The 20,851-nt window shown below is 37.7% G+C and overlaps 1 protein-coding gene across 6 annotated transcripts in view; it reads left to right on the top strand.

Moving 5' to 3' along the window:
* USP9X (ubiquitin specific peptidase 9 X-linked) overlaps positions 1 to 20,851 on the top strand; it is a 482,368-nt gene that overhangs the window by 438,109 nt on the left and 23,408 nt on the right. For all 6 annotated transcript variants that reach the window (XM_072817572.1, XM_072817568.1, XM_072817571.1 and 3 more), the window contains 9 exons: positions 183 to 308; positions 1,621 to 1,787; positions 5,485 to 5,593; positions 5,819 to 5,965; positions 6,757 to 6,903; positions 7,964 to 8,186; positions 10,519 to 10,739; positions 14,593 to 14,783; positions 20,122 to 20,295. In XM_072817572.1, the coding sequence (XP_072673673.1) occupies positions 183 to 308; positions 1,621 to 1,787; positions 5,485 to 5,593; positions 5,819 to 5,965; positions 6,757 to 6,903; positions 7,964 to 8,186; positions 10,519 to 10,739; positions 14,593 to 14,783; positions 20,122 to 20,295 (1,505 nt within the window). The remainder of the gene's footprint in view (positions 1 to 182; positions 309 to 1,620; positions 1,788 to 5,484; positions 5,594 to 5,818; positions 5,966 to 6,756; positions 6,904 to 7,963; positions 8,187 to 10,518; positions 10,740 to 14,592; positions 14,784 to 20,121; positions 20,296 to 20,851) is intronic.

The raw sequence follows: 20,851 nt of genomic DNA, 5'->3' as shown, positions 1-20,851 counted from the left end.
TTAAAGAGCATACTTTGTGGTACTGCTGTTAAAAAAACAAACAGGAAGAGCAGTTTGGGAACATGAAGATTATAGTACTGCCTCATGGCCATTCCTGTTTATTTTACAAGGAGAAACATTTTTTCTTCTCCAGTTATTTTACTCTAATACTTAAATAATTTTTATTACTCATTGTCTTGCAGGCTTCAAGATATATGCCTGATATCTGTGTAATTAGAGCTATTCAGAAAATCATCTGGGCATCAGGATGTGGGGCATTACAGCTAGTATTTAGCCCAAATGAAGAAATAACTAAAATTTATGAGAAGGTAAGAATTACCTTGAAATATTTTCCTTTTAAATAAATGTTGTTTAATTGTGTGTGAGGCTGAATCATTACATCTGCTATTTTTAAAAATCCGCTCATTTGCATCTTGGATGGTTGAAAATTAAAAATATCTATAGGTAAGATGGAGTATATAGTAAAATTTTACTTAGGAAATACAGTACTGCAGAATCCTGCCATAAAGCTTGTTTTTCAAATATGATGAAACTATCTTTTTCTACTTCTCACTAGAGTCCAATATGATCTACTGAATTTGCTTTTCCCTATTCTCTTCGTTCTTCTTTCATCATCTTTCTGTCCTATGTAAATTTTGGTTTAGTTAACTATCAGCTGTGGTGTCCTGGCAGTTAAGTATTTTTGGTGCTCTTTTAAAGCAGTCAAAAGTAGAAAGAGTGTCAGCAAATGAGGTATCATCTCTGACCTTCCCTTAGATTAAGCAAATTATTTACATAAGCAAGGCTGTGTTTGACTCTTTGATTTCCTGTTACATGTACTTGCCTCTCATAATCACAGCTGCATATTTAGAAGCGGAAATTAAGTTATAGCAATTTCCGGGCTTGGTAGAGCTTCCTTTTTATAAGTTTTTTTCTCTTTTTTTAAGATAATTTATTAGCACAAGCAGGAGGAGGGGCAGAGGGAGAGAGACAAGCAGACTCCTTGCTGAGCAGGGAGCCCAATGTGGGGCTCTATCCCAGGATCCCAGTATCATGACCTGAGCTGAAGGCAGATGCTTAACCGACTAAGCCACCCAGGCACCCCCACTCAGCTAGTATTTTAATGCTTACTTGTTCTTTTTTAGGCATGTATTATAATTACTAATTTTCGATAAAGTCAGATTACAATTTATTAGCTACCCACCCAAGTATATTTTAGGTTGTAAAGCCTTCAGAACCTTTCTGAACAATTGTCCAAGAATATTGCTTTCGAAATAAAGTTTCATTGTAGATATACTACATTTTGGAACTAGTCATAAGTTCCCAACTCTGCAGTGCTAGAGTAGCTCTTGAGAAAGGAATGATGGTTGCTTCAGAAGATCCCTAGGAACCTGAAGGACAAAGAAGCAGGTGATATTCTCAGTGTGCTCCTTCATAGCTCCTTGAGATGTAACAAAATAACAGAATTAAACTCCATTGTCTATTTTAGTCATTCCCGTGCTATTCTTAAACGAATCTCAAGTTGTAGGTAGAGAGGCTGATGCCAAATGGTTTAAGTGAGTCTGTAAGTTAAGTTCCAGTTGTCTGAGATTTTTCTTAAATGCATCTCTATGTAATTTGCCTTTGACCATAATTTTACAGACCAATGCAGGCAATGAGCCAGACTTGGAAGATGAACAGGTTTGCTGTGAAGCACTGGAAGTGATGACGTTATGTTTTGCCTTGATTCCGACAGCCTTAGATGCTCTTAGTAAAGAAAAGGCTTGGCAGACATTCATTATTGACTTACTGTTGCACTGTCACAGCAAGTAAGTATCTTTCTTAATTGTAAGAAACTTGATCTTTTGTTATGCAGAAATAAATTTAGGCTGGTGGAATTTATCCCAGAAATCTGTACTCTGCAGACAGACCAGAAATCAAATATTTATTGTCCCTATAGCATAATAATGTTTAGGGAAATTAACCATATTTTCCCTAGACCTAACTTTGGTTTTAGTCCCTGTAAAATGGCAACATTAAACTTCAAAGTAAATTTTTCTCTAATTTTTAAAATCTGGTTTGTAAGATTTCAGTTATAATTTTCACCTCCTATCTTGGATAGGTAGATTTCAGGGTTTTTTGTTTCAAGAGAAATGATTAATTCAGTGTGAAATTCACAAGCACGGTTATGGTAAGAACTTTTTCATTTTATAATGAGAATAAAGAGCAACTATATAAAGCCCTCATTTTCAATTCGAGATCATTTGATCAACGATATTAACTTTGTTTTGGACTTCTTTTTTGTGCAAGTCCATCATATTTGTAGAAAATACTGGTTTCCATCCTCATGTTATAATCCTGACCTTCCTGAGGTAACTTTTTAAACTGGAGCTCTAATTAGTGTCACTGTTCCATGTAATTAATCTATCTTACATAAATTTTGTGAAAAGTCAGAAAATGTTCGTTTTGATTATTCTCTCATGTCATTTAGCAATGACAGAAATCAATGATGATTTTAATGTAAAGTCAAAATATAAGTGCTGAAATAAAACCTAGTGATAAAGCTTTTTTCTTTAAAAAAATAGTACGTTAATGGAATAGATACAAACTCACTTGTTTTAGAGGATGCTATTAAATGATTTAGTTGAAATGGATACTATTTTAGAAGTTCCTTGGTAATTTCCTTGAAATTCAGAAAATCCTTTGACAGGATTTAATTTTCTTTATTTGTTCATGAGAGACTGTTTCAGATACTGGATTATGTCCCTGCATACATGAAGCTGCCCTTCAGGCAGAGTTTATACTTGTATAATATTACTAACCAGTATACCCATGTACTGTGCATTTCCCACATATGTTTTCTTCTTAATTCTGTAGTAACGCCAAAGTAGACTGCTGCTGGCAGAACTAAGGCTGAAGTTATAGGGCAACGTTCTACCTCTTGAGTTTTAACTTTCTGCCACACAATTATATTCTGTATAATTATAATCCATGAGCAAATTAATTTGAGTCCCTATTGGTGCTTGGCAATGAAAGTCCATAGTCACAAAAAGTAGTTTTTACACTTGAGAGCTTTGAGAGAGTAATTAGTGTCATAAACGGCAAAGCACTCTGGGAATTAGAAGAGGAGTGAGTTAATTTCTACCTGGGAAGAGCAGGAATAAAGGTTCTATGTAGAATGTAACATGTAAGCTCATGTTTGAGTTAGACTTACATGCATACAAAGGAAGATGGGCATTGGCGGTTCTGCCCCTCAACTACACTCCCCATTATGATGTTTTTATTTATGTATTGTTGGACTCCATATACTTTCCTCCTCCTCCTCCATATTGCTTCTACCCTTGTCTAAGCAACCAGCACTCCTTGCCCGGACAACTGAAGTATCCTTAATCTTCCCACCCCAGTGCTGCACTACTAAGTTATTACTCTAATCTGGGTACCACACTGCAAACAGCATGATCTTTGCCAAGCAAGATCATGTTGTTTTCCTCCTAAAAAGTCTTTTTTCTATGCCTTCCCATTGCCTTTGAATTAAGTCTAAACATTTAAATTTGGCTTATAAACATCTCAATTTGGCCCTTGCTTCTACTTAGAAGTTTCAACCGCAATGCCACGTTTTCTAGTAAATTTTCTGGGAAGTCTCCCAGACCTCTGTTCATATTAAATGAGGTCTGTTTATACATCATAACATTGAACTTACTGTAATCACCTACAATTGGATTTAAATTCCTTTATGTGGCTATGTTTCTTCCTGCCCCTTCTACCTCCTTTTGCCTTATATCCTACCTATTTAACTCCTTTGTTATCTCTGATTGACATAACAGAGGCATTTGAGTTTCCCACCCCTGGAGTAGTGCTTTCAGAGAAAAGCTGAGTAGTCTGGTTTGATGTATGAAAGAGAAGTACAGGATAATACTGTAAAGGAGATTAGTGGGAGTCAGCTTACAGAAGGTGTTGATGCTGAGATCTAAGTAGTGTTCGATTTTAATATGGTTAGGCAGTCTCATTGGTAAATAATTTAGCAAGTACCTATTATGTATCAGGCACTATTCTAGCTATTAGGGATATAGCAGTAAATAGATAAAATGTCAGCCTTGGAGTCTACAGACTACAGAAGATAGGGATTGGGAAGGGGCAGACATGTGGGGAAAAATATATATAGTATGTTATATAATAATACTATGGAAAGAAAGCAGGGAAGGTGATAAGTAATGGAGAATCAGAGTTTGGTTTTATATAAGATAGAGAAGCTTCCTAAGAAAGTGACATTTAAACAAAACTCTGAAAGAGGAAGTTAGTGATCCATGTAGATAATGGGGGAAATGTGTTTTAAGCAGAAGGAACAACAGATGTAAATATCCCAAGACCAGAACATGCCTGATGTGTTAAAGAACAGCAAGGAAACTAGTGTGACTGGAGCAGTGAGTAAGGGATGGGCAGCTATATAGGAGGTGAGGTCAGAAAGTTAACAGGCAGCCTGTTAGGATTTTATAGGTCATTATAACAACATGAGGCTTGTTTGTGGGTTTTTTGGGTTTTTTGTTTTGTTTTTTACCTTGAGATGGCATCCCATTGTAGGGTTTTGAGCAGAGGAATGATGTGCTCTAGCTACTAACATTCTGAGTTTATTCTGGTTGCTTTGTTGAGAATAAATTCTAACTTGTCAGGAAAAATAAGACTATTAATCCAAATAAAAGATGACAGTGGCTTGAAGTATGGTAGTATTAGAAGTAGTGAGAAATGAGATTTTGAGTATGATGTAAAGATAGAGGCCACAGGATTTATTGATAGGCATGTATTTCTTTGGAAGCATTATAGAAGCCTACATGTATGGGGGAGATTTCACCAAGAAATGACAAATACAAATATGATAGATCCTACTTTATTTGGGCTGCATACATAAGTTTTAAAAAAATAAAGTAGGACAGTGTAAATGACATACACCTTTGAAAATCTAATAAAAGTTAAGGACTTTGTCCTCAGAAAACTTAGGTACTCCTGATTTCAATATACTTGGGTTCCATCAAATTCAACCCACAAGGCTTCTAAAGTCCTGGTTTATAGAAGACTATGTACAGCTTTCTAGAAACCTAGATATATCCCGGGGGGGAGGTTAGTATATGAAAAATATGCTGTCATGTCCTTTACACTGAGCTATAAATTTGGCTCTAAGCTCTCTGTTGGCTAGCGCAAAGACAGAAACAAGATAGTTTTCCATTAAATGTAGTTTGCAGTGTCCATAAGATGTATCCAGTGGAGCACTTCCATCTTCCATCTTGTTCCAAGAAAGGGGTGTTACAAGGCATCCCTCTATGACAATTTGAGGTTATAGTTCTTGCCATGCAGCCTAAGTTCATCTGTTCTATGTTGCCGGCTTAAGGGAGTGTTACCTTGTATTCTTGTATCTTTACTTATAATATACCCTTTATTCCACTCCACTCCTCCCCCCAAAAGAGATCAGTGTTGGAATCTTTCTTTTTTTTTCCTTCATGCAAATATGTTAAATGTGAAACATTTTTATTTCAGAACTGTTCGCCAGGTGGCACAGGAGCAGTTCTTTTTAATGTGCACCAGATGTTGCATGGGACACAGGCCTCTACTTTTCTTCATTACTCTGCTCTTTACCGTGTTGGGGGTGAGATATTTTTTAATATGCTTCTTAATGTGATTAATTCTTTAAACAAGGCATTCAGGAATTTATGGTTTTAGCTTATATTCAAGTTAGAACAGCTTATATTTATTAAATATTTGTAACTTTTCATACTGTTTTAGTCCTCTGCTCTAGTTAACTCTAGGTTTTTAAAAAGTGGCTTCTGAGCATGGACATGTAAATTCACATTATTCTACTTTATTGTTTCAGAGCACAGCCAGAGAGAGAGCTAAGCATTCAGGCGACTACTTCACCCTCTTAAGGCACCTTCTTAATTATGCTTACAACAGTAATATTAATATACCCAATGCTGAAGTTCTTCTCAATAATGAAATTGATTGGCTTAAAAGAATTAGGGTAAGTTACCTTTAATACTGTGTTTATTGTATTGATAGAGTTTTTTGTTAATAGTTTGTAGTTTTGAGCACATTGGTTAGGTGAAGCACACCAAAAAACAATAAAAAGGACCAGGTAATATACTCTGATGGTGGGCCTTAGGAACTGATGATTCACAGAATGAATGCCTAACAAGTTTTATAAAATGCTTTGTTTTACTTGAAACTTGAAATACTGATTTTTTTTCAGCCTCTTCCATTTTAGAATCTTGGGCCTTTTTGCAAATTTTCATCTTCAAAAATGTTTGAATTGTTCTCCTCGAAAATCCGTGTGTATAGACTATCGCTTAACTCTTGTTCTTAACACTGGATACTCTTTACTCAGAATTGTATGGGAATTTATTTCAGAAGAGATTCATAGCTTTTATTGCCCTGAGAAAGTTCTGAAGAGAACTTTTCTTGCCTAGAAGGGAAAGCTTTGGCAAGAAACAGACTCTTAACTATAAAGAACAAATAGATGGTTATCAAAGGGGAGGTGAGCGGGGTGAGGGGAATAGGTGATGGGAATTGAGGGCACTTTTTATGATAAGCACTGGATGATGTATGGAAGTGTTGAATCACTCGACTGTACACCTGAAAGTAATATGACACTACGTTAACTACACTGGACTGTGTGTGTGTGTGGATTTTTTTAAAAGAATGGAAACGTTTGGGGGGATTACTACATGTATGTCTAGTTCTCTAATTGTGGATCCTCTCTGCCTCCATTCCTCCCTTCCATAAGTTAAGCATTTGTTGTTTTTTCTTTGGCAGGATGATGTTAAAAGAACAGGTGAAACAGGTGTTGAAGAGACTATCTTAGAAGGCCACCTTGGGGTAACAAAAGAATTACTGGCCTTTCAAACCCCTGAGAAAAAGTATCATATTGGTTGTGAAAAAGGAGGTGCTAATCTCATTAAAGTAAGTTTTGTCCTACACCAGATATCATAACCTCCTAAATGTTTGTTTCCAAATATATCTGGTTGGCTTATAATATCCTGTCTTTGGTGTATTATCTTGACCTTTTCTGTTTCTGCTTTCTAAGAATCTCTACAGGGCACCTGGGTGGCTTAGTCGTTGAGCATCTCCCTCAACTCAGGGCATGATCCGGGGTCCTGGGATTAAGTCCTGCATCAGGCTCGCTATGGGGAGCCTGCTTCTCCGTCTGCCTATGTCTCTGTCTCTCTGTGTATGTCTCATGAATGAATAAATAAAATCTTTAAAAAGAAAAAATCTGGATTTTTCACTTTATTGGTCTATTTAAAACAAGACCTATTTGTTTTTTTTTGTTGTTGTTGTTTTTAAGATTTTATTTATTCATGAGAGACACAAAGAGAGGCAGAGACATAGGCAGAGGGAGAAGGAGACTCTATGCAGGGAGCCCAATGTGGGACTGGATCCCAGGACTCCGGGATCATGCCATGAACCGAAGGCAGATGCTAGACCATTGAGCCACCCAGGCGTCCCAAGACAGACCTATTTGTAAGGCTGCATCTCGTCTGTGATATTTCTTTAATGACTTTCTTTACGCATATAGTTAGGAAGCAAAAAGTATTCATTTTAGTACATGTTATTTTTATTCAAAATGAGTTTTGGTATACATAAGATTAAAGGGGTAAACTTGGGGTCCCTGGGTAGCTTCCTTGGTTAAGCATCTGCCTTTGGCTCAGGTCAGAATCCCAGGACTCTGGGATGGAGCCCTTGCTAAGCAGGGAGCCTGCTTCTCCTTCTCCTTAAAGCAGAATCTTTTTATTAGAAAATCCAAGTAAGTTTTCTCAGATTATCTTTAATTATCTTTAATTCTGACATTATTTCCTTCCAAGAGTCATTTCTTAACTTTCCTCAAAAAAGAAATGTATATATACATACATACACATACACACAACTTTGTGTCATATGTATAAACCTTTATAAAATATAACTATTTATATAATATACATATGTAATTGTTAACATACAATCCTTTTTTCAACTCTTACAGGAATTAATTGATGATTTCATCTTCCCTGCATCCAATGTTTACCTGCAATATATGAGAAACGGAGAACTGCCTGCTGAACAGGCAATTCCAGTCTGTAGCTCCCCAGCTACCATTAATGCTGGTTTTGAGTTACTTGTAGCATTAGCTGTTGGCTGTGTGAGGAATCTCAAACAGATAGTAGATTCTTTGACTGAAATGTATTACATTGGCACAGCAATAACAAGTAAGTATACTAAAATACAATGTTGTGATGACAGATAATTCTCTAATGTGTTCAAATTCTATTTTCCTATTTTTCCTTCAGTAAACATCTTCAACTCATGTTTTTCTTTCAGCAACTAGTTTAACATTTGTAGGAAATGAATGTATAATTTAACAGCATTATAATTGAAAAACCTTGATGCAGAAAAATTTTCAAGTGTTTCTAAATTTCTTCCTATAAGGGGTTTGTGTATTTAGCAAAATTTCATCTCCATCAAATCTGGAAAAAACCCAAACCACAACATGATAAGTAGTCAAAATAATGCCAGAGTTCAAACTTAAAACTTGTGTTGCATGCATTGGAAAACCTTTCAGGCCCTCTCTTAGAAGCTTTTTAATAATATTTTTATGTGAACTCATAATCTGGTTTTAAAGATTAGAATGTGAGAAGATAACATTCTAATTCACTTTTTTTCCTCAGTTAATGCTCACATGAAGCCCTTGAGATAGACTATAGACTCCAGATCATAGAGATCTGAACTGAAGCTCCAAAAGGGTGAAAGCAATATTAAATGACCCCTAAAAAGAAGAAAATAATAATAGCACAAATAATTTAAGAGAAGAAAACCAGTGTTTATTTATCTTACAAAGCTTAAAGATGTAATTGATTCTGGTAAATATTTAAAAATGTGATATTATTTCTTCATACATTGTATTTCAAAATATAAGGACATTTTTAAATAACATTTTAGGAGATTCTGATTAAACTGTCTCCTTAAAAGGTTAGATCCTTTATTCTACCGTGTGTGTGTGGTGGGGTGTTTGGGGTTTTTTAACTTAAAGAAGAGTCTTTTCTCAGTTTTTTGATTTAACAAATCACAGATTTATTAATTTAATATTCAATAATCTTACACCTTCAAGGGGTACAGTATCACACAGATTCTGTTTTGTGGCCTTAACAAGAGGCTTGCTTTGGAATTTGGCATGAACCATACCACTGCTTCCATGGGCATGGGTAACCTTTCCCCAGATTCATCTGGTTTTGTTCAATTTGCCACCAGGAGTCACCGTGTCATCCTTTCCTTTGTACATGTGCGCACATCTCTTGCCTGTATAGAATTACTTCATCTCGGGCATCAACGCCTTCAATTTTAAGGTGAGCTGTGTGCTCACTGTGGTTTTGGAGGACCCCACTTCAAGCCACCACAACATGGCCTTGGACCATTAGCACTCCAGATATATTGGCATTTTCAGAAGTCCTCTTCTGAGTACCCCTTCACAGGTTCAAAGATAACAGAAACAAAAAGGCTGCTTGTTTTTTAAGTAGTACATGTGCATAGTAAAAATTTGAAATACCAAAGAAGCTACATGCTACAAAGTATGTTTCCTGCCCATTTTAATCTCCAGCTCCTCTTTAATAGCTGTAACCATTATCATCAGTTTGTCTGTCTGTCCTTCCAGCATTTCTGTATGGAAACAAAATCTTTTTTGGTTTAGTTGTTTGTTTTTAACCACAGATTGGCATATAGTATACAGAGTGTCTTCACTTTGTTTTCCCCTTCATATATCTACAGTTGTTCCCTATCGACAATACGTATCTGTCTAGTTCCATTTATTGGTTATATACTTTTCATTTCAGTATACCTAATTGAAATTTACTTAACCAGTTCCATAGACAGTGATAATATTTACACTGCTTCCAGATTTATACCAGGTAGAGGGAGATGTACAGTGATTTAAAATTCTCACAGAACTTTCAAATCCACTATTTGATTAGCTCCTCAAAATAACATTGTGATTATAGGCAAAGCAAGTGTTACTCTTTGTACATTTATTAGGGAGGAAACAGAAGCTTACCTGAAGGTGAAAGAGTTGGTAAGCAACGGAATCTGGGTATGATCCCAGGTGGTCCCAGGATGCTTCAAAACTGAGCAAGCTATAGAATACTTTGGTGTATTTATATTAACATTATATGTCAGAATGAATTTGAAGGCACTTTAAAAACATAAGTTGAAAAAAAAAAGTTCATAATGACTAAATAATAAAAACTAAAAGTAAAGTGAGCACATAGAAGTTAGCATTGTACCATCTCATGAGACTGCTTCTGACATTTCCCGTAGAAGCAGCCTCAGGTAAAACACAGGTTCTCAAATGGTGGGGTAAGAATCCCTATAGGGGTGCATGTTGCCACATACCTTCAGTTTGTCGAGAGGGAAATGTATACTCAATGTACTGCTTCAGCTGGCTGAAGAAGTAGTGGGACTGTTGATAATGTTAACTTACCATCTTAACAGAGCTAAAAACTGAACAAAATGGTTGTGTTAATGCTACAGGAATCTTTTCCCTTCTCTCAGCTTGTGAAGCACTTACAGAGTGGGAATATCTGCCACCTGTTGGACCCCGCCCACCTAAAGGATTTGTGGGCCTGAAAAATGCTGGTGCTACTTGTTACATGAATTCTGTGATTCAGCAACTCTACATGATTCCCTCCATTAGGAACGGTATTCTTGCAATTGAAGGCACAGGTAGTGATGTAGATGATGATATGTCTGGGGATGAGAAGCAGGACAATGAGGTAAATTTTATTCAGCTTTTCTGTTTTATGTTTGTTCTGCTACCAGATGCTATCATTCTCTCTGACAGAATGTTGTACTTTCATTGGACATGTTGACATACATTTATTTGAAAATAAAGCTGGAGTCTCCCATCATGGACTGCTACGTCCTGACACACATAATCTAGTGCTCACTAGCTACCAAACTTTAAACTATAGTTGATTTTCATGATAGTTTATATGTTTTTTAATAATAAATTTATTTTTTATTGGTGTTCAATTTGCCAACATAAAGAATAACACCCAGTGCTCATCCCGTCAAGTGCCCCCCTCAGTGCCTGCCACCCAGTCACCCCCACCCCCCGCCCTCCTCTCCTTCCACCACCCCTAGTTCGTTTCCCGGAGTTAGGAGTCTTCCATGTTCTGTCTCCCTTTCTGGTATTTCCTACCTATTTCTTCTCCCTTCCCCTCTATTCCCTTTCACTATTACTTATATTCCCCAAATGAATGAGACCATATAATGTTTATCCTTCTCCGATTGACTTATTTTACTCAGCATAATACCCTCCAGTTCCATCCATGTCGAAGCAAATGGTGGGTGGGTATTTGTCATTTCTAATGGCTGAGTAATATTCCATTGTATATATAAACCACATCTTCTTTATCCATTCATTTTTCGATGGACACCGAGGCTCCTTCCACAGTTTGGCTATAAACATCGGGGTGCAGGTGTCCTGGCGTTTCACTGCATCTGTATCTTTGGGGTAAATCCCCAGCAGTGCAATTGCTGGGTCGTAGGGCAGATCTATTTTTAACTCTTTGAGGAACCTCCACACAGTTTTCCAGAGTGGCTGCACCATTTCACATTCCCACCAACAGTGCAAGAGGGTTCCTTTTTCTCCGCATCCTCTCCAACATTTGTGGTTTCCTGCCTTGTTAATTTCCCCCATTCTCACTGGTGTGAGGTGGTATCTCATTGTGGTTAGTTTATATATTTTTAAAGCAGTAGGTCACGTTCTCATTTTTTCTGTGACGTGTTTAGTATAATTTGGAGTTTGCATAATGAAGGATCTTCATTTTTATAACAATTTAAATTATATTTTCACTTTTCTATCATTTTTATTTATATCTCCATTAATTTATGCCAAGTTGGGGCACCTGGGTGGCTCAGTGGTTGAACGTCTGCCTTCAGCTCAGGTTGTGATCCAGGGTCCTAGGATCGAGTCCCACATCAGGCTCCTGAGGGAACCTGCTTTTCTCTTTTCCAATCTCTCTGCCTCTCTCTGTGTGTCTCATGAATAAATAAAATCTTTTTTAAAAAATTAATTTATGTCAAGTTTTATACTATTACCAGTTGCTTTTAGGTTACTTTTATATTTGCCCCAGATCATAGCTCTTCTTGCTTAGGTAACAAACTTCTCTCTGCTTCATATGTCATGTGGTCTTATGACAAATTTAGGCTGCCTACCAAGTATCCACTGCACAATAAAGCTATAGAAAAGTTAGGTTGTAGTGACGTATCATATTTGACGTAACTATGGCACAGATCTTTAAAGAGAGAATACTGCAAGACTTAAGTTGTGGTCATGTTTGTATCCATCCTGTGTTTATTTTTATTTTATCTTTTCCTGTTCGTGGTGTTGGTGAGAACTGCAGAGAGAAGCCAGAATGTTTTCTAACTGTAAATATCTTCAGTGGTTCCTTCCTCCTTCCCTCTCTTCAGTCACCAGAGCTTTTTGCTCTGATGTAGTTTAACGCTTACATGGCTTCTGAAACATATGCTTGTCCCAGTTCTTCCCCCAAATCTACTGAACCACATCACCCCAGGGATCAGGGTCTGCGCATTGTTTACTTTTTTTTTTTTTTTTTAATATTTATTTCAGAGACAGAGCATGCACATGAGCATGAACAGGGAGAAGGGGAGGGTGTAGAGGGAAAAGCATGCTCCCTGCTGCACAGGGAGCCCAATATGACGCTCCATCCCAGGACCCTGGGATCATGACCTGAGCCAAAGGCAGACCCCCAGGCACCCCATTGTTTACTTTTTTAAAAAGCTTCATAGCGGGGATGTTTATACCTATAGCCATTTAATAACCACTCCTCTGAGTAGAAATTAAAATTGAAATTCTGTTTCTATAGCCCATCACATCTCTGGGATGTTATAGGTAAGGTCAGGGAGAGAATGCTAATTGTATTGGCAAGAAGAAAATAAGACAGACAAAATATGCAATTTCAAATAAAGTGTCCCATCTTTGCTCTCATAATACCTTCTGCTCTGTGTTGCCTCGGCACTTCACTGCACTTAGGGTTGTTTTGTTTGTTTTGTTTGTTTGTTTGTTTGTTTGGTTCTTTGATTTTTGCCTGTGCTCCTGTTTCTTCTCTATTCAGAGAGCTTCTCATGGGCAGGGATTGGATATTTTCTGTTTCTGTATCAAAGGTCCCTGATACCACAATTCTCTTTCCATCTCTACAAATTGACTATTCTAAGTACTTCAGATAAGTGGAATCATACCATATTTGTCTTTTAGTGGCTGGCTTATTCAACATAATGTTCTCAAGGTTATACATGTATCATGTGTCCAAATTTTCTTCCTGTTTAAGACTGAATAATAGTCCACTCTGTGGATAGATCACATTTTGGTTATTTATCCATCGGTGGACACTTGGGTTGCTTCCACCTTTTAGTGATTATGAATAGTACTCCTATGAACATGGGTGCTCAAATATCTCTTTAAGACCTTTCTTTCACTTCGTCTGGGCATATATCCAGAAATGGAATTGCTGGATCATGTGGTAATTCTATTTTTAATTTTTTAAGAAACTGGTCCGCAGTAGCTGCACTGTTTTACATTTCTACCAACAGTATACAAGGGTTTCAATTTCTTTGCACAAAAGTTAAGAGTTTCGTAATTTTAGCTCTTGCATTCAGGTCTTTGTTCTGTATTGTTTTAATTTTTATATATAGTGTTAGAAAGGAGTCCAACTTTATTCTTTTGCATTGGTGATATCTTGTTTTTCCAGCATTTTTTTAAGAGTGCTACTCTTAACAGGCATATTTTATTGAGTGTTCACAGTTTTGTTTTGAAGATTTTATTTATTTATTCATGAGAGACACGGAGAGAGAGGCAAACACAGGCAGAGAGAGAGGCAGTTTCCATGCAGGGAGCCCAATGGGAGACTCGATCCTGGGACTCCCGGATCATGACCTGAGCTGAAGGCAGACGCTTAACCACTGAGCCACCCGGGCATCCCAACTGTTCACAGTTCTGAGCACTTTATAATTCTCACCATAGCTACACATCCCCATGAGGAAACTGAAGTTTAGAAACATTGGCGTAGGGATCCCTGGGTGGCACAGCGGTTTGGCGCCTGCCTTTGGCCCAGGGCGCGATCCTGGAGACCCGGGATCGAATCCCACGTCGGGCTCCCGGTGCATGGAGTCTGCTTCTCCCTCTGCCTGTGTCTCTGCTGCTCTCTCTCTCTCTCTCTGTGACTATCATAAATAAATAAATAAATAAATAAATAAAAAAAAAAAAAGAAACATTGGAGTAGTTGATCGGCTCTAAGTTAGCCAACTTCTAAGTATCAGCACTGGCGTCCAGATCAGTCTGTGTCAAACACCACACTCTGCTACGTTGCCTTCATTATCTCCCTTTCTGATACATAGGGTTGTTCCTTTCTGACAACTCTTCTGTGGAATGGTGGAGATAAACCTTAATATTTTAAATTAAAATTTTTAAATTGGAAGTTAAGTGCTTTGGAAATAAATAGAAGTAGAAATGATTAATCATTTGTTCACTAACTGGTGTTTGTCTCAACATATTTTACTGTACTTTAAAGTTGGATTAACTTACTAGTATTTTTTCATTTCTAGAGCAATGTTGATCCCAGAGATGATGTATTTGGATATCCTCAACAATTTGAAGACAAACCAGCACTGAGTAAAACAGAGGATAGGAAAGAGTATAATATTGGTGTTTTAAGGCACCTTCAAGTCATCTTTGGTCATTTAGCAGCTTCTCGACTGCAATACTATGTGCCCAGAGGATTTTGGAAACAATTCAGGTAAACTATAGATAGACAGGAATACTGCTTAAACCTTTATGAACATCTCCATACACTAATGTCAACCTTGTAACATACATGTTGGAAGGCACCTTTATGTTTAATATTTAAGCAGTAGTACAGGTGACCCTGAAAAACATGAGTTTGAATTGCACGGGTTTTGGGGTTTTTTTTCCAGTGAATACAGTAAAGTACTTTAGGTGTGGCTTTTTTTCCCCCTATGGTTTCTTAATATTTCCTTTTCGCCAGCTTACTTTATTGTGAGAATACAGTATATATAATACATAAAACATACTAAATATTTGTTAATCACTTCTTTGTGTCATAGGTAAGACTTCAAAGCAACAGTAAGCTCTTAGTAGTTAAGTAAGTTTGGGGGAGTCCAAAGTTCTAGGCAGATTTTCAACCGTGTGGGGTCAGCTATAATAATCAAACTTCTTAATGTATTTTTCTCTCGTTGTCTTCAAAGTTGGAGGTAGAGAGTATCATAGTTTGAAGAGGCAGCATTCTCTAGTCTCCTAAGATATGAAAAATTTTTGGGACACCTGGGTGGCTCAGCGGTTGAGTGCCTGCCTTCGGCCCAGGCTGTAATCCTGGAGTCCCGGGATCAAGTCCCACATTGGGCTCCCTGCATGGAGCCTGCTTCTCTCTCTGCCTGTGTGTCTCTGCCTCTCTCTGTGTGTGTTTCTCATGAATAAACAAAATCTTTTAAAAATCTGAATATTTTATTTTAAAAACTTTTCACATTCAGAGAAGTAGGGAGAACCGTGTGAGCCCTTATGTACTCCTTCCCCCAGCCTCAGCAGTTGTTGACTCATGCCCAATCTCATTTAGTCTACATTTTCATCTGTAAATATTGCAGTATGTATCTCGGATGGCCTTTTTTAAACATAATAATGATAATATTACCATGACTTTTAAAAGTCCTTAATATCCTTATCAGTGTTCAGATTGACTCAATTTTCTCACAATTGGTTTTTACTATGAATTTTTTGGAATTGGGACCCAAATGAAGTCCATATACCTCAAATGTTACTATGACTCCTCCCTCTAATCAGTTTTCACCCTTGCAGTTTGTTGGGGGAAGAGTAGGTAGTTTATGCTGTAAAGTTGCATACCATCTGGATTTTATTGATGGGATACCTATGGTGTTCTTGTATTTTCTGTTTTCTTTCAGTCCACTGTATTTCCTATAAATAAGGAGTGAGATCTAGAGACTTAATGAGATCAAGGTGTTCTTTCTTTTTTTAAAATGCTAGGCAAAGCTACCTTATAGATAGTAATGTTTACATCAGTGAAGAGAGGTATGTAATGTCTTTCCCATGTTCACAGCCATTTTATCATCAGTGCCTTAGAGTATTTCATCACAGTTACAAAATGATAGTGGTCTCCTTTTATCCTTCTTTGATTTACTAGTTAGATCTACGTATAAAGGGATACTTTCGGGATCCCTGGGTGGCTCAGTGGCTTGGCGCCTACCTTCGGCCCATGGTGTGATCCTGGAGTCCCGAGATTGAGTCTCACATTGGCCTCCCTGCATGGAGCCTTCTTGTCCCTCTGCCTGTGTCTCTGCCTCCCTCCCTCTCTCTCTCTCTCTCTCTCATGAATAAATAAATAAAACCTTTAAAAAAAGTAAGTAAAGGGATACTTTTCCCTCACCAACAATTTGACTATCCTGAGGTAGAATTTTCTAGGAAAGATGGGTTAAATACCTTTTTTAAAATCATCATCTAGGGCAGCCTGGGTAGCTCAGCAGTTTAGCGCTGCCTTCAGCCCAGAGTGTGATCCTGGAGACCCAGGATCGAGTCCCACGTCAGGCTCCCTGCGTGGAGCCTGCTACTCCCTCTGCCTATGTCTCTGCCTCTCTCTCTCTCTCTCCTGTCTCGATCTCTCATGAATAAATAAATAAAAATTTAAAAAATAAATAAAAATAATCTATTATGTGTTTCATGCACTGCACTATAATACCACAGTACAACCACTTAACTCTTTTTACTGTATATGCAGAAGGCTCTAATATCCTTCATAGCAGTGCACTTTTTAAATAATACGCCTTAGAATCTCTTTTTTTTTTTTTTTTCCGCCTTAGAATCTCTTAAAGGTCTCACCCATCAACTGAGAGCAGAAGTAGAGGGTCACCTGACACTGCTGCCCCAATCTCTATCTTTCCTGATTCTATCAGAGCACATTCCCTTTTCCCTATAAGGATACTATTTAGATTTCTTCTGAAACCACTGCTTTATAGTATAGTGGCTTTTCTGTGACTCAACCATATAAATTCCTCTGATTCCCTTAACTAGGCCCTGCTTAATCCATACTACTGGTTTGCATGCACCACCCTCCTTCCCAGCTCTGCTTTTACTCTTTCTGTCCCATCACCTGGCACACCCCTTGCCCTCCTGACTATTCTAGTTCGTTCTTTCCCCAGCTTGTCCCATCTCTGCCATAAATAAGGCTATTAGCATTTGTGTTCTTCCTCTTCCAAATTACTCTCCCCTTTTTATGTTTCTTAAAATTTGTCATTCAGTTATAAATAATTTTCTCTCTGACAATACATTTGCATTTTTTTATTTCTAAATTACTTTGTATGCCAGTGGAGCTTCCAGTTCATCTAGACTAGCACTTCTGGACAATTCTCACTTTATTTTTTATTTTTTAAGAATTTATTTAAGAGCATGCACAAGTGGGGATAGGGGGGAGGGCAGAGGGAGAGGGTGAAGCAGGTTCCCCACTAAGCAGGGAGCCTGAAGTGAGGCTTGATCCCAGGACCCCAGGACCATGACCTGAGCCTAAAGCAGATGCCCAACCAATTGAGCCATCCAGGCACCCCTGATAATCACTTTAGACACAGACTGCTGATACATGTGGGTTAACCACATTCGCCACCCCACGCCCAACTGTTGATTTTGAAAAATTTGACATCAATAGAAAAGGTGATGAAGTAGGATAGTGATCACCTTTTATGTTCTACTCTAACCAGATGTACCAGTTGTTAACATTTTGCCATGCTTACTTACATGTATACAGTTAGCCCTTGAATAGTGTGGGAGTTAGGGGCATCAATTAATTCCCCCTCACAGTTGAAAATCTACATATAACTTTTGATGCGCCCAAAACTGAATAGCCTGCTACTCTTGAATAATATAAATAGTCAATTAACATTTTGTGTGTATATATATATATATGTAAGAAATACATTCTTACAGTCAGGTAAGAAAAGGAGGAAATAAAATGTAATGAAAATCATTTTTTTAAAAAAAATCATAAGGAAGAGAATATATTAATGGTACTAAACTATATAGAAAAAATATCCGTGTATAAGTAGTGGATCCACATAGTTCAGACCTTTGTACCAGTGTCAGCTGTACTTGGGTTTTGGTTCTTCTGAACCAGTTCATGGTAGGTTGTAAATATGATACTTTATCCACCCACACCTACATGTGTTTCAGTCTGTATCAGCTAAGAATAAAGATACTTTCCTACTTCTATATAATACCATTATCACACTCAATAAAATTTAATGTTGATTTAATAATTCCTAAATGACTCTTGATTTAGGGAGTCGTGAATTTGAGCTCCCACGTTGGGTATAGAGATTACTTTTAAAAAGGAATGGAAAATATTTGTCTACCTTTAAATATTTTTATAAAAGAGTAATAGTAATGCCTAATACTCATTAGTGTGTATTCTGATTTCCCCCAAAATGTTCTTTGTAACCTTTTTTTTCAATCCCAGACTGATCCTGAAAGGATTCACAGGAATTTGGTTGTTACCTCTTTAGTTTTCTTTAAAATAATCTCCTAACTTGTCATGACTTGTATGGTACTGAAATTTTGTCTTTCAGAATTTCTCTCGATTTGTGTGATAATTTCCTTATGATTAGATTCAGGTTAAATGTTTTTTGGCAAAAAAAAAAAACCTACGATAGATGATGTTGCATGCTTCTCATTGCATTACATTGGGAGATACATGGTATCAGTTTGATGATTGGTGATATTAACTTGGTATCTTAACAGATCTGTTCATTTTGGAAGTACCTTTTCCCTTTTGTAATTAATGGTTTGACTACATGTTTGAAAGTATGGGGAATTGACCATAATTTGAAAATAAATAGAATGGATTGATGTCGTTTTCAGTAATGAAACAAGTTGATTCTAACAAAAGGACATGTGTTTTATTTTAAGCTCACTGTATCAAATTTAAGTCTAATATACAATTGAAGGGGCACCTGGATGGCTCATTCAGTTAAGCATTAGACTCTATCTCAGCTCAGGTGTTGGTCTCAGGGTCGTGAGTCCAAGCCCCACATTGGGCTCCATGCTGAGCAAGGAGCCTACTTAAAAAAACAAATAAAAATATATAATAGGACTGAGGGGGCAGCCGGGGTGGCTCAGCGGTTTAGCGCCGCCTTCAGCCCAGGGCGTAATCCTGGAGACCCAGAATCAAATCCCACGTCAGGCTCCCTGCATGGAGCCTGCTTCTCCCTCTGCCTGTGTCTCTGCTTCTCTCTGTGTGTCTCATGAATAAATAAATAAAATCTTAAAAAAAAAAAAAAAAGGAATGAGGTTATTTGCTCTATAGAAAAAATGTAGACAGTTTCTCTAGCACATTTAAAATACATTTGTCATATCTCTCACTTAGAATGCATTCATACCTATATTCACTATGTATGTCACTCTAAATACAAAATTAGAGGTCAAATTAAGAGCAAATAAATCCTCGCACTGTATCTGTAACCTGAAATTTAAACAAAATGAAAGAAATTCTAACATCTACATAAGAGTGAAATTGGGATCCCTGGGTGGCGCAGCGGTTTGGCGCCTGCCTTTGGCTCAGGGCGCGATCCTGGAGACCCGGGATCGAATTCCACGTCGGGCTCCCGGTACATGGAGCCTGCTTCTCCCTCTGCCTGTGTCTCTGCCTCTCTCTCTCTCTCTCTCTCTCTCTCTGTGACTATCATAAAAAAAAAAGAGAGAGGAAAAAAAAAAAAGAGTGAAATCCACCACACAGTGTCTTCATCTAGATTCAAAATGCATCTGTGTACCATGTTACCTAAAGCAGCTGTCTTTGCTGGAGCCATAGTATCTATCCATCAACCACACCAGCAGTTTCATGGTGACTCTTCCCCACCACAGTGCTACTTGTACTGAGCCTCACTTTTCTTTCTCACTGCACTGTATACATAAAGAGCATTTTTTTTCCTACTTCCTCATGGAGTTGCGGGGGGGGATCTGTTTATATATTGTCATTTGTGGTCATCTTGCTTTTTTTTCCTGAGAAAATATTGTATATATTCTGAGTATCACACATTACATATTTGATTCCATTCATTTCTTAGGCTTTGGGGTGAGCCTGTTAATCTGCGTGAACAGCATGATGCTTTGGAATTTTTTAATTCATTGGTGGATAGTTTAGATGAAGCTTTGAAAGCCTTGGGACATCCAGCTATGCTAAGTAAAGTCTTAGGAGGTTCCTTTGCCGATCAGAAGATTTGCCAGGGCTGCCCACATAGGTAAGTGCTGATTATATATTTAAAGTTGTACTGTTGGGCAGCCGTAGTGGTGCAGCGGTTTAGCACCGCCTGCAGCCTGGGGTGTGATCCTGGAGACCCAGGATCGAGTCCCACATTGGGCTCCTTGCATGGAGCCTGCTTCTCCCTCTGCCTGTGTCTCTGCCCCCCACCCCCCGTGTGTGTGTGTGTGTGTGTGTGTGTGTGTGTGTCTCTCATGAATAAATAAATAAAATCTTTAATAAAAATAAAGTTGTACTGTTTATTTACTTAACAAAAATAAAATATTTATTAGTAGTTATGTGCAAAAGTGGAGTATGCCACCAATTTAACTATATACCTGAGACTAAATGTATTATATATACTGTGCACACCTTACTGTTGTAGCTTTGGGTTTTGTGTGTGGTGGTGGTGGTGGTGGTGTTTCTGTAGACTTTCGTTTTTCTGGTTTTGAGGGTTTTGGTTTGGTTTCTCTTCATCAAGTAACTTTTGGTTCCTTTTACCTATGGTCATTCCTGGGGAAATCAAATGGCACTTTGCATATATATATATATATAGC

The sequence above is a fragment of the Canis lupus genome, chromosome X (genome assembly GCF_048164855.1).
Source record: "Canis lupus baileyi chromosome X, mCanLup2.hap1, whole genome shotgun sequence".
Taxonomy (NCBI): Eukaryota; Metazoa; Chordata; class Mammalia; order Carnivora; family Canidae; genus Canis; species Canis lupus.
This window is presented reverse-complemented; position numbering and strand designations above follow the sequence as displayed.